Source organism: Polyodon spathula, chromosome 22 (genome assembly GCF_017654505.1).
Source record: "Polyodon spathula isolate WHYD16114869_AA chromosome 22, ASM1765450v1, whole genome shotgun sequence".
Lineage (NCBI taxonomy): Eukaryota > Metazoa > Chordata > Actinopteri > Acipenseriformes > Polyodontidae > Polyodon > Polyodon spathula.
Window position 1 is genome coordinate 30,447,218 of NC_054555.1, and position 13,756 is coordinate 30,460,973.

Sequence of the window (13,756 nt, forward strand, 5' to 3'; positions counted from 1 at the left end):
TCAGTAACCTGGAAAGAGCAGCAGGAACATTTCATGTTTTAGTCTTGTTGCGCTGAACTGGACTGTGCTGTTACAGAACTGTGGGATTTACACTGTGTGCTGTAACCTTCTGTTGTAAAGACCTGCATTAACAGAGCACCATTTTTACTTCATTTTCTGCAGGCAAAAAGAGCAGTCCAAAGAGGAGCCACTGCAGTCATCTTCGATGTCTCTGAAAACCCTGATGCAATTGATCAGGTGAGTTTCTACACCGTGTGTGCGTGCCAGTCTTGGAAATTCAGCATGTCTGTTCTGACCTGTTTTTCATTAGGGTGATGCAAACGTGATGCTTGTCTCTTGGGGCGCCCTGTACAATAGGAGCACAGTGTCAAGAGGCTGGTTTAACACAGCACTATGTGGATCTGCATCATTCACAAGGGGGTATCTGGGGACTCTTAAGTAGTTTCCTTTCGTATTTTGTGATTCCTTACATTTAAATTAAAGAGTTTAGTGTGTACACACAGTAGACTGCGAGACAACAACAGCACTATTTTACAGCTTGCCTCTTGATTGACTTCTGTTTTCAAACGATCCTTCTGACAGCTGTATATTGATTGTTCTTATGTACTGTATGCTACAGAATGTGAATACGCTTGATGGGTTAAAATACACATGGAATGCACTCTAACCCCATGCAGTATGTAATTACATGTGGAGACTCTCCGTTGTTTGAGGAAATATCAGTCCAAAAAGGAAAGTATATCAGCCCTTTTTGCAGATTTGGTTCTGTTAATCCACGTTGGCTAAAGCTCAGCTGTGGGAAGGCGTAACAGATCTAGAAATGAAATGCCCTGCAATATGATGACTGAATGCCCTTGACAAGTTAGTGCTGCAGCATTGCAACACCAGTTGCTGGTACACAATCCGATTCAGCTTGCTCCACTCACACAGCTGCTTGTTTCGATGCTCCTTCTAACAGCCTGCCCTTTGCTCTGCAGTTGAACCAAGGCTCGGAGGATCCACTCAAGAGGCCTGTGGTGTATGTGAAAGGAGTGGATGCCGTGAAGCTCATGAACATTGTGAACAAGCAGAAAGTGGCGAGAGCCAGGATCCAGCACCGGCCTCCTCAGGTAAGAACTGGACTGTGCACAGTGATCACAAGCGATCCAGTACCAGCTACTGCTCCTCTATAGAGATCTGCACATTGCATAAGAACTGGACTGTGCACAGTGATCACAAGCGATCCAGTACCAGCTACTGCTCCTCTATAGAGATCTGCACATTGCATAAGAACTGGACTGTGCACAGTGATCACAAGCGATCCAGTACCAGCTACTGCTCCTCTATAGAGATCTGCACATTGCATAAGAACTGGACTGTGCACAGTGATCACAAGCGATCCAGTACCAGCTACTGCTCCTCTATAGAGATCTGCACATTGCATAAGAACTGGACTGTGCACAGTGATCACAAGCGATCCAGTACCAGCTACTGCTCCTCTATAGAGATCTGCACATTGCATAAGAACTGGACTGTGCACAGTGATCACAAGCGATCCAGTACCAGCTACTGCTGCTCTATAGAGATCTGCACATTGCATAAGAACTGAACTGTGCACAGTGATCACAAGCGATCCAGTACCAGCTACTGCTCCTCTATAGAGATCTGCACATTGCATAAGAACTGGACTGTGCACAGTGATCACAAGCGATCCAGTACCAGCTACTGCTCCTCTATAGAGATCTGCACATTGCATAAGAACTGGACTGTGCACAGTGATCACAAGCGATCCAGTACCAGCTACTGCTCCTCTATAGAGATCTGCACATTGCATAAGAACTGGACTGTGCACAGTGATCACAAGCGATCCAGTACCAGCTACTGCTCCTCTATAGAGATCTGCACATTGCATTGCTCCAAACATCCAGGAATAAAGAAAAGATTTGGGTGCCTGTTCAGGAGTTTAGAACCTAAAAAACAAAGTGCTTTTATTAGCTTCCGTTTTTAACACTGCTCACGGTTAGTCCATATTAACAATAACTTGTACAAGCACTCATGTATATAGTTGTTGAAATCTGACAGGTAGACTGGCATTGGCAGGCTTTTTGTTTCTTGTTTTGCTCTTTTAATGAGAGTTGGCTCCCTGGGAAGCAAGGGTAAGGGCGGCCTGTGGGGAGGTGTTGCCGGGGGCTATGTTCAGCTTGCAAAACAAACGAACAAACAAACAAACACGCACACACGCACACACACACACACACGCACACACACACACACAAACAGGCTCTTTGATGCTGCAGGATGGCCGCATGCTCATTTAAGTCATCTCTCAGGGTACGCTGCCTAGAAGGGGTCAGCAGTGTTTGTAAAACCAGGGAATGTGGAAAGAAAAGAAGGCAGCGGGGAGAATGAAGTTGTATAAAAATCCCAGAACTTTGAGACCAGTATTTGCCCCCTTTTGTCACAGCAAGGTTAGAATAAAATAAACGTAGGGAACAGTTAAAGCATGCTAAAACATCTTTTTTTTTTAATTGTCTAGCTTCATATAAAAATGTCTGAATGTTAATTCTGGTGGGGTTTTCCCCCTGTATTTTTATTTTATTTTTTATTTTTCAGTGATCTAGCTTTTTTTATGTATCTTTTGTGGTTTCATTTCTGAAGACCCTTTTTCATACAGACAGGATTAATCCTTTGTTTCCTGGCCAGGCTATATAAGTTGTGAAAGTTTGTTCTTTTATTAAATCCAGTCGTGTCTGGATAGATGCGGTTTTCTTTTTGCCTTGGGCTCTGTTGCCCCCTGTGATGGATTGATAAGAAGGATTGAAGATGAAAAGAATTGTTTTCAAGGTAGTGGTTTGGAACAGACAGGAATTGCCTGTGCAAGTTTTGCACGGCGCTCAGAGGGAGAACCTTGACTCTCTGAAAGGGGAGGGGCCCCCAGCGCCTCCTTTGATTGGTCTGGAACAAGCAGGAATTGGAACGCTGGCAGACGTTTGGGGCATCCGATTAGACAGGACCATGAGAGACACCACATGGGCACTTTACTAAACTGCCAGACCATCAGGCCAATTTGGAATCGCGCTTAACCCGATTTTATAGGGATTTCTCTAACATAATTTTTTTTCCTCTCCTTTAAAACCGTATGTTGTATAAGTATTGTTTCTATACGTTTAGGTGTAGGAATGTACACTGCATTTGTTGCTGTTGATCGTTGTAAAAGGGTAATGCCCTTCTCTATATAGATAGTGCAGGGCTTTGAAAGAAACAGTAAAAATAGGCAAAGATGCATATCTTGTGAGCTACAGTAACACTGATCCCACAATCCTGTTTCTCAGCTTGCAGTTGTTTCATCTCCCATGAGGTGCAAACGGGATTGCAGAGTGCATGTTATCGAGGTATAGGGTTCTGCTATTTCGTGGTGCTGTAGTGTATTGGAGACTGTGTCTTTGATGGGGGATGCATAACTTTGTGCATAAACCCAATACCCACAGCCAAGTACATACAGCAAATACAATACAGAAAACACAAGCCTTCACAGGGAGATGCAGATTAGTCTCGTTTGGCGTTGCTGATGGATTTCTGCAGTTTGCCATCTGCACTGCCATGGTCTGACCCCTAGCTATCTGAAATCATATTTACAACAGCATCACTCATGTAGTAGCAGATCTGTAGCATACAGGTTATTACATTACCCTGCAGTTAGACAGAGACAGATACACATTATCGGGAGGGCCTGGCAGCTATGTCTCACTGTTTCAGATAGTATAAAAATTCACACACACTGACAGTAGATTTATGTGGAAATTGATTTCCCACCTGGAACACCAAAATAAATGGCTGTGACAACAATTGAAGCGCAGTGATGACAGCGTGATAATCTTATGCAGGTGTCTGGTGAGGCTTAAACCTGCATTTAAAAGGCTGTTTTTATTACTTGTGCATCATTCCTGGGCCAGTGTTGGTGTTCTAGCAAGGAAAAGTATTGCTGGCGCCGCTGCTGTTCAGTTAATTTTTTTAGAAGGCTCACAGGGAGCGCATTAGCTGGATTAGCTTGACAAATCCGATTTAAGAAACTTTTTGTTTCTGAGCTACTTGCTGGCTACTGTTAATATAGAATTTATTATTGAGCCTCTAAGTCCAACAGCTTTGAATTCAACAGACAGACAGACACGCACGCACACACACGCACACACGCACACACACACGCACGCACGCACACACACACGCACGCACGCACGCACACACACACGCACACGCACACACACACACACACACACGCACACACACACACACACACAGCACACACACACGCACACACACACACAAACACACACACGCGCACACACACGCACGCACGCACGCACGCGCACACACAAACACACACACACACACACACTTCGATCCACTGTGGTTGCAGCACACACACTCAAACAGTCACGATAATAATAATAAAACCATATTAATAAGTCCTGCAATCTTTACTCCTCCCTTAATGATCTCGCTTGCCTGTTGGTGATGAGTGGATTAATGCACTTGCCTTCACCCCTGGTTTAAAATCCTGCACATTGCAGAACACACCAATCAGCACTGCGCAAGCTCTTCCAAAGCACCACACCATTCAACCTACTATACTACTCTTTGTCGTAGACTGACCAACAGACTGACCACTAGACTGAGCAGTTCCTCAGGCCCGGATTGTGCAGCAGTGGCATCAGTTCTGTGAGTGCTGCATTACTCCCCCCACTGTTTTTCTCTGATCTTGACCCTGTGTATTTTGTGAGCTCTGAGTTCATAAACACCTGACTTGAAAGACCAAAGCAGCAAATCAAGCAGTCCCCTGTTCTCTTCACCAGCAACCCACAGAGTATTTCGACATGGGGATCTTCCTGGCCTTCTTCGTGGTGGTGTCACTGGTCTGCCTGGTTCTCCTCATCAAGATCAAGTTAAAGCAGCGTCGGAATCAGGTAAGGCTTCTGAAGACCATCAAGAACATGAATGTGTGTCTTACTGAGAAGAGGTGGCCTGGGTACAAATACAGCCGCTCTTTGAGTTTAATTGTATAAAGGAACCACAGTATTGGCTTTGAAGGACGTCTGATAATCCTGATACTCATCTACACACTGTCTCTGCTGATTTTGTTTCTGTAGTTGCGCGAGTTTCTGCACAGGAGTGTGGAACATAAGCAGTATTTGTGACGAACCTTGAAAGGATGCTTAGCTTGTAATAACTATGAAATAATATTGTAATCGGATGGATTTTTTTAACCAGTGTTTTGAAGGTTTGTTTTGTTTTGTGATGCAGAGTTCCATGAACAGAATGGCTATCCAGGCACTGGAAAAGATGGAAACAAGAAAGTTTAAGTCAAAGAGCAAAGTTCATCGAGAGGGGAGCTGCAGCGCCTCGGACACACTGACCAGCAGCTCCACTGCCGACTGTGCCATCTGCCTGGAGAAATACATTGACGGAGAGGTAGGGAGGACACGTGCTATTCTGCCTGGAGAAATACATTTTACAAAATAATCCCAGCATTCATCTTTGAAATACAGCAGTTAAAGTGATAGTAACTGGTATAAGCAGTGTGTTTATGACGACGCTGACCCATAAACGGAATATCCCACGAGTCCATGCATTGGCGATGTTGACTGTTATTTTTCTTCTGTGGACCGGTTTGATGGCCAGGCAGCTGTCGTTCATAGAACTTGTGTTCTTTTTGTGGTCTGGTGTTGTCATGGTCCAAAAAAAAAAAAAAATGCAACAAAGAAAAGGAAAGCGACAGCAGAGAGGAAACATAAAAGGAACGAATCTCATCAAAGAGCTGAAAAAAGTAACAAAATTACAACAGGAAGAGTCGCTCAGCGGGTCTCTGAGCCTCTAGAAGCCACGCTGGCAAGCTCTGAAGTTGGCTCCATGTTTTCAGAAGAAAACTGCCACATCCCAAAGCGTTGCTTTTGGCTGTGCTCAATCTGTTCTTCCTTGAAAGCAGAGGAAAGGGTCCCGATCACACGTCCCATCTTTCTCATTATTTGAGGGACATGTTACACTGTCACATGCTAGTAAATAGACATGATCTCTGTCTCCCCTCCCCTTTCACATCTGCACAGCCTTCTTTTAGATTGTTTTACAGTGTAATTCTGAACAACTTTTCATACCTTTTAGTGGTAAGCTACAAGCTGTTGCTTGGGCATCCCAAACAGCATTGTTTTCCTAAATACATGCTAAAAACAGTTTATTTATTTATTTATTTATTTATTTTTACTTTTTAACTTTTTGTTATCCAGACTCTAAATTGGTTTCCATGGAAACCTGACTACATCCAAATAGATATAAAGGACCCCCCCCCCCCCCCCCCCCCACACACACACACACACACACACAACACACACATTCACAATGAAACAATTTTAGCAGCATTCGAGGGATTAAATTCACTTGTTTTTGTTAATTCACATTCAGTCTTTGGATCTTGTGAAGCACAAAAATAAAGAGCACAATGTTGCAGCTTACATATGGAAATCTGGGTTTAAACTTCTAGAGTGACGAGAGACTGACCGATCGGATTCCTGTAAATAACTAAGAGATGGACACAAACATAAACACCTCAAGGGAATGCTAACCGAGGAGCCGTGCTCTTACCTTACTTATTTCCACTAGCAATATTCATCTGAAAAGCTTTCACATACATTTCTATCCAGTGCCTCTTGTAAAATCCTGTTATTACACCATATCTGAAGTGGCACGGCTCATGGATAAACATCTATTAGTTATTATGTGGTTGGATCTCAGCACAGACCATTCTGTGATGGTTACATCTCAAAGTGCATTTCCCAAGAGACCCCTGAGCTCCAGAGTTTGTTTATTTTATGAAGTGTTCTTTGGCCTCATGCTGTGATCACTAGCCTGCAGCTTTAGAAATAATGAATGCATGAGATATAAATATGATTGAACAAAGGAAATATGAAAATAGAATGGGTGTGGTTGAAACAGCGTGCTTCAGAACGTCTGTGTAGGCTTTTGAACTTAAGTCAAATTTGGAAACACTAGTTTTTAATTCATTCTGAGCCACAGAAACGTTGTAAATACTTTCTTTTATTTGTGTTTTGTTTTTATTGTGGAATGACATTTAAAACAAAAAACAAGAAGCAGGATGAAAGGGAGAGAAAGTCGCTGTGGTGAGCTTGCGGGCTCGTCCCTTGAGCCTCATGCCAAACACTGTCTCTACCAGGGCACTGACTACAGGCGGCAGTTTGTTGACTGGTCTGTGAACCAGAATGCCAGGACTAGAGAAGCACATCTAGTGCCACTTTGAAATGAACCGAAGCCATCTGAGTGGGTAATAATAAAAAAAAGTGTTTTTAAGAACATTTAAATTAAACAGAAAGAATGTGGGGGTAGGTTTTTTCATTTGATTCAACATTTTGATAAGAAATCCAAATTTAAAAAAAACAAAAAACGTTCTTTATTTCTTAAACCCGTTTTCCTCAGTACATTGAATCAGACCCAGTGGAACTAAAAACTCTGCCCGAGGAGTTTGATTCTCTGCCTTCTAAAAGACATCCCCTGCGCTCGCACTGCTAGATTGTTTGCTACATATTTAGAATGCTATTCAGCAGTAGCATTTTGGAAAGTGTCCTGCGTGCAATACAAGGGGTCAGCTATCAAGTACCAAGTTAGTTTTTTTTTTCTGATTGGAATTGATCCACTGTGCTCCAGAAGCAATCTATAGCGGAGCACTTGGCACACAGTGGTAAAAGATCTTGTGTCATTCCCAGGAAATTTGCTAATTTAGGAAACGGCAGATGGCTTGAGAGCCTGTGATAAGCATGGTAAGCCAGAAGCATGCTCAGAAATGAGACAGGAATGCTGCAGATGGGAAAGGGGAAAGATGGGAGTGTCCCGTTTTTCATCTCGTTGCTGTTGTGTTTGACAGGAGCTCCGAGTCATCCCCTGCGCTCACAGGTTTCATAAGAAGTGTGTGGATCCATGGCTGGTGCAGCATCACACCTGCCCACACTGCAGGCACAATATCATTGGTGAGTCCACTTAGTTACACGGGCATGATTTACTGAAGAGCCGCACACATTGGCTTGGTTTGTTTGTTTTCTGGGAATCGTGTACAGCTTGTTGTTTTAGGTGATTTAATTAGCTAAAGTTAAACCAACTTCAATGTTCGATAAATCATTTTCCCATGATAAGATGTACGCGTTCTTCTATTTTATTGAATTGAGCTCTATTAATAATGTGCAGGTGTAATGCTGTGCCGTTATTAAATCTTTATGTCCATTCACAGAACAGAAAAAGGGAAACCCTGGACCCGTCTGCGTGGAGCCTGGCAATCCTCCCCACAGCCGGCAGCAGAGGGTGCTTCTTCCGGTACACTACCCCGGGCGAGTGCATAGGACCGGCCCGATCACCTACCCAACCCAGACCAGCATGGATCCCCACGGCAACCCCATCACTGTCCTGACAGTGGACCAGCACGGGGAGCAGAGCCTGTACCCGGCGCAGTCCTCCAGCTTCGTCCGGAGCTACCCGCCCATCCATCTGGACCGCTCTCTGAACCCCCGCCACTGCATCGGGGAGCACCGGCCCTCCTACCCCCAGCCCCACACCTTCAAGAGGCGCAACTTCTCTCGGCCTGCCTGCTTCTCGCAGTATGAGACCATGTACCAGCACTACTTCTTCCAGGGTCTGAGCTACCCGCAGACTGAGGGCCAACCAGGAACCGGGCCGCACGTGGGCCCCGCCCAGGCTTTCCAGCAGGGCATGCTGTTCCCCACGGTGGTGCATATGGCCCCCACCACGTCTTCCCACCTCGGGGAGAGAGGCAGTACCTCCAGCTTCAGCTGCTACCATGGGCACCGCTCGGTGTGCAGTGGCTACCTGGCGGACTGCCCCGGCAGTGACAGCAGCAGCAGCAGCTCGGGGCAGTGCCACTGCTCCTCCAGCGACTCCATGCTGGACTGCACTGAGGTGAGCAACCAGGGGGTCTATGGGAGCTGCTCCACCTTCCGTAGCTCGCTGAGCAGTGATTACGACCCCTACGTGTACCGCAGCAGGAGTCCCTGCCGGGGGGCGGCTAGCGAGGCCGGGACTGGCTGCCCACCTGCTCCCCAGGACGATCCTTCTGCCTCTTCCAGCCATGACTGCCTTCGGCCCCCGGCCAGGGCTGCATTTTTCTCAGGGGACCAGCTATCCGGCTGTAGCCTGGAGCCCAATTATAGCAGCCACTCTTCTCTGGAACCCAGGGAAACCAATACCACTACCTCAAACGGTGCCCTTGAGGGTGTTGAGCCAGAGCTCCGGGGCTGGAAGAAAGGGTCTGAGGAAGGGCAGCAGGGGCCAGCCTGTAGCTGCTGTTTCGAGATCCCGCCCACCGCTGCTGCTGCCGTCGCCTCAGAGAGCAAAGGGATGGAGGTGGGCAGGGCCTTGTTTGTAGGCGGGGCTCATTGCAGCCGGGGGGCGGAGCCCAGGACCCATTTAGGTTCCGCCCCTCAGAACTTGTACAGCGTTAACACGGACCACTTGTGCCGGGCAGAGCCGGGGAATTCCGAAGGGCTGCCTTGCTGTTTCTATGAAGAGACAAGCGTTCACCAGTACAATGGGGGCTGTTACCCTGAGGACTTTGCCTTGAGTGTCCAGTACCCATGGACTGACGTGGAGCCCGCCTCCTCACAGAGCCAGCACATACCCATCACCCCAGAGGACACGGACTGTGAGCTGGGTCAGGGGCCTGCTCAGGCAGGACAGGGCAGGACAGGGGCCCGAGGCGAGCCCAACGAACTTTACTTTCCCTTGGAGACATTCGGCAGCCGGATGTACCCCCTTGAGGAAGAGGAGAGGGCTCTTTTTCACAACAAACGTCCCAGTTTCCATGAAGCACAGGGGAATACTGCAGGTGAGAGCTGAGCCCCATGGGAACTCTTAATCGGGGGAGTGCCGCAGTTTACAGTAACCACACGGGTCTCCTGTCCTTTATGGAGGACACACTTATCAACATGTTTCCGCTTTTCAGCAAGCTAACTCCCATCCACATGATAGTCAGTCACCTTCAACACAATGAACGCCCTTAGCTATTGGCATGCTGTAGGGGAACTAGCAAGGACAACCAGTGAAACAAAACTTGCATCAAGCAGTCAATGTTATTCTATTCAACAGGACCAAGGTCAGCTCACCCACAGTAACCATTTAGCCATTAGGTTGGGAGTTTGCTCCTGCATCGATCCTTTGCTCATATACTGTACATTATGCTAGTCTGTCAAGTGATTCTTTAACAGATATGTTTTGACAGATACCAGATATATTGGTATCCCGATTAATCATGGTCTCATTTGGGGGGCTGGGTAACTGCTTTTTAACTTTCCTTTGAATTGATTGCTTTGACATTGTTTGACCACAGCACACATGCTTTGCTAAAATCCTTTTTAAAGAAAGTGCAGTTCATAAACGCTGCCACAAGGTGGTACCTTTAGAGTTTTTTTTTTTTTTTTTTTTTTTTTAACCAGACTGAACACGTTTTTTAATGTTTCATTGAGTGTTTCAAGTTCTAGTGTAAAGTGCAGCTTTAAAGCAGCGATGCATGTACTACGTAAACTGAGTGTGTTTAGCTACAGACAAGGATCATTTATCAATGTAAAGTTATGTGTTCTGTGTTGCTCTATCCTAGTACAAGGAATAACACTGTAACAAAAAATTATTATTTTTTTTGTTCCTGGGTAGTAAGTGTTATTTCCTAATTGCTTATGCCTCAAAAGTATAGAAAATGGCAGTATAAAAAAAAAAAAAGAAAACACAGTATAATTGTAAATCTTGAAAAACTACTCACTTCTAAATCTTTTGTAGTCATCTTTGTATTACTTTAGTATAAATACATGTTAATTTGGATTCATATGTTGTTTTTTTCTGACTTTATGTGAACAAAAAGACACACATTTGCCCGTTTTCCCATTGGAAATAGTGATATTTTGAAATATCACTGTCCTGGTCACAAAAGCAAAGTTTGCGGGGAATAATAGCCATTTTCTATACTTTTGAGGCATAAGCAATTGGGAAATAACACTTACTACCCAGGAACAAAAATTGTGTTACATAGTGTAATCCACTCCTGTGCATTGTGTAAGGGGTTGCAACCAATCAAAGTGTGTTAAAGGCAGACCTCACTGGAAAGATTTGAGAAAGACTAGTCTGGGAGGTGTTTTCCTCTATTCACCTCCCTTTTTCTTTGCTTTCAGGGTCATTAACATCACACCCATTGGAGGAAGAGAGCCCAGCAGCTCCCACCCTGTGACAGTGCAAGTTCACTCATACAGGAAGCTTTCATTTTTATTATTAAGACTCAAGCTCTTAGGGTTTATATTTTTGTTTTTGTTTTTTGTTTTGTTTTTTAGTTTTGAAAAAAAAAAAAAAAAAGAAACACACTAAAGTGGTAATATGGAGAATTTCCAAAATCCAACACATCTTCCTTCAGCCTGGAACTGTGCTCCCATCTGTCCTCGTTTCTGTTCTCCTTGGCTTCTAGCAGACCAAGTCGTATTGGTGTGCTCTCCTCGGTTCAACGGTAAACTGAGCTGTGAGATTAAAAACAGGACCACGCAGGACTTCAAACTTCAGGCTTTCTCCAGAGAGTCTGGGCCTTCCCATGTACACTCAGGGCTACAGCGGCCTTCATAGCTAACCAGCAATTCATATTGTACACACAGAGATGTGGAATAGTCTAGTTCTGTTACAGTGCCCTGTCCATATGTACTGAACAAGCTCACTGAGCTAGGTGCTTTCACTGGTATGATTGGGGATGGTCAATAATAATAATAATAATAATATTAATAATAATTTTAATAATAGGCTATATTTTGATATTTTCTAACCCAATTGAGTCTGCTGCCCCAATCTTCCTATTCCTTCTTTATGTATGTTTTGTGCTGTTGTAATAAATAGGAACGCAACTTTGGATCTTCGTGTGTTGGAAAAAGAGCCACAGTTAAAGAAAGAAAGATGAGAACGAACACTAGCTTGATCTAGAAAGAAGAGAATGAATGCTGGCATGATCTAGAAAGACGAGAGTGAACGCTGGCTTGATCTAGAAAAAATGAGAACAAATACTGGCTTGATCTAGAAAGAAGAGAATGAACGCTGGCTTGATCTAGAAAGACGAGAGTGAACGCTGGCTTGATCTAGAAAAATGAGAACAAATGATGGCTTGCTCCAGAAAGATGAGAACGAACGCTGGCTTGATCTAGAAAGATGAAGATGAATGCTGGCTTGATCTAGAAAGATGAGAATGAATTCTGGCTTGATCCCCAAGGTGGATTTTGAAAACAGTGTCTCTCTGAAATGCTTGTCAATGTTGATAGTGTTATCAGCATATGCCTTTCTTGTTTGTATACTGTATACTGGACTTGTATACTGTTTCTATGAAATATATCCAAACTGCAGAGACAACCAGTGAAATCCCCCTGTTTATAAGTGACCCGGAATTCACTAGTATATCGTTTGCTCCCCGGCTAAACCTGATCTGACCTGTTGCTTATCTTCCTGCTAGATAATGTACAGTTGTGCTGGGTACTTGAGGCACCATTTCATTTTGATTTCTTTACTTTTTTTGTTTGTAGCACTTAAAGGATTGTATAAAAAAAAATGGTGTACAAAAAAGTTATTTTATTTTCTCCTTCATTACCATTTTTTTATGTTTTCTGAAAGGCTAGAAAGTCAATGTGTGTATATTTCTGTATATGTATAACAGCACATTTCATTTATGGAAATATGTTCTCGGAATATTTATTTACTAATATATTTATCTTTAAGCCATGTCTTATGTTGAGAGTGTATGAGCGTTATTGAAATCATTTCTTTTATGAGAAATCACTATCATGAGACTTTGTAAATACATAATAATTGCACACAAAGATTAAATATTCTCTGACCAAAAAACTGATTTTTAAATGTTAGTACTATACAGTTTTGTAACAAAGTGTACAAAGGTCTGTAAAAATACAGTTTTATTCAAGTAAAAACAAGCGTGGACTCTTTCCTTTTGTCTTTCCTTGTATAGAGTGCAGATTACATTTTGAAGCAAAGGTTTGCTCAGTTTATCACTGAAGAACATTCTTTGAAAACTAGAAAGAAAACAACTTGGTTGCTTCTTGCTCTCCGGTTGAGTTTTCACATATCTAAGCCCGTTGGGGTTCAGATTCCGATCTCATGCTGCTTGAATCCGGGATCATTAACCTGAATGCTTTTGGTCATCGGCAGACATCTACGTGTTTGAAGTGTCAGGGACAGATACAAACTGAAATTGCTGTTACACTGACAATAGAAGCAAACATATCCTGCACTATTGAAACAATAAACTGCACGCACACACACATGTATAATTTGCATGTCGCCCTGTAAAGGGGTTTACAACTAAAGCAATAAGCTGTTTAGGGACAATTGAAAATATTGTACTACTACATGTGAACCACAAGGTGTCAGTGTTTGTACATTTGTATCTGTCAATTGAAGCATTATCCACGTTCCTTGCATTTGTTCATTTAATAAAGTAATAACCAAAAATAAATTCTCACAAATACAGAACATGCCTGACTTGATGGAACCTGCCCGATTTTAGCTTTTTTCTTTTTTTGGCAACTATCCGAGACAGTGAGCATTTCCATGGATATTATTCAATGAAATGAGACTTCAAATAAATACAGTGAAAGCATTGTGAATCAGTCTGTTATTCACACTTCACACGTCCTCTCGTTTTTTTTTTGAAAGCCAAACTGTTGGCACCCCTGACCTCTAA

The 13,756-nt window shown here is 43.7% G+C and overlaps 1 protein-coding gene across 2 annotated transcripts in view; it reads left to right on the top strand.

The window, feature by feature from the left end:
- The window catches only part of LOC121297236 (E3 ubiquitin-protein ligase znrf3-like), a 67,015-nt gene extending 54,039 nt beyond the window's left edge, over nt 1–12,976 (top strand). Inside the window, exons 3-9 of one of the 2 annotated variants that reach the window (XM_041223405.1) lie at nt 163–237; nt 978–1,109; nt 4,830–4,940; nt 5,278–5,445; nt 7,904–8,006; nt 8,264–9,871; nt 11,205–12,975. In XM_041223405.1, coding sequence (XP_041079339.1) covers nt 163–237; nt 978–1,109; nt 4,830–4,940; nt 5,278–5,445; nt 7,904–8,006; nt 8,264–9,871; nt 11,205–11,260 — 2,253 coding nt within the window. In that variant the 3' untranslated portion in view covers nt 11,261–12,975. Of the gene's footprint in view, nt 1–162; nt 238–977; nt 1,110–4,829; nt 4,941–5,277; nt 5,446–7,903; nt 8,007–8,263; nt 9,872–11,204 lie in introns of both variants that reach the window. The other variant, XM_041223404.1, reaches the window with a different exon arrangement.
- The last annotated feature ends 780 nt before the right edge of the window (nt 12,977–13,756 follow it).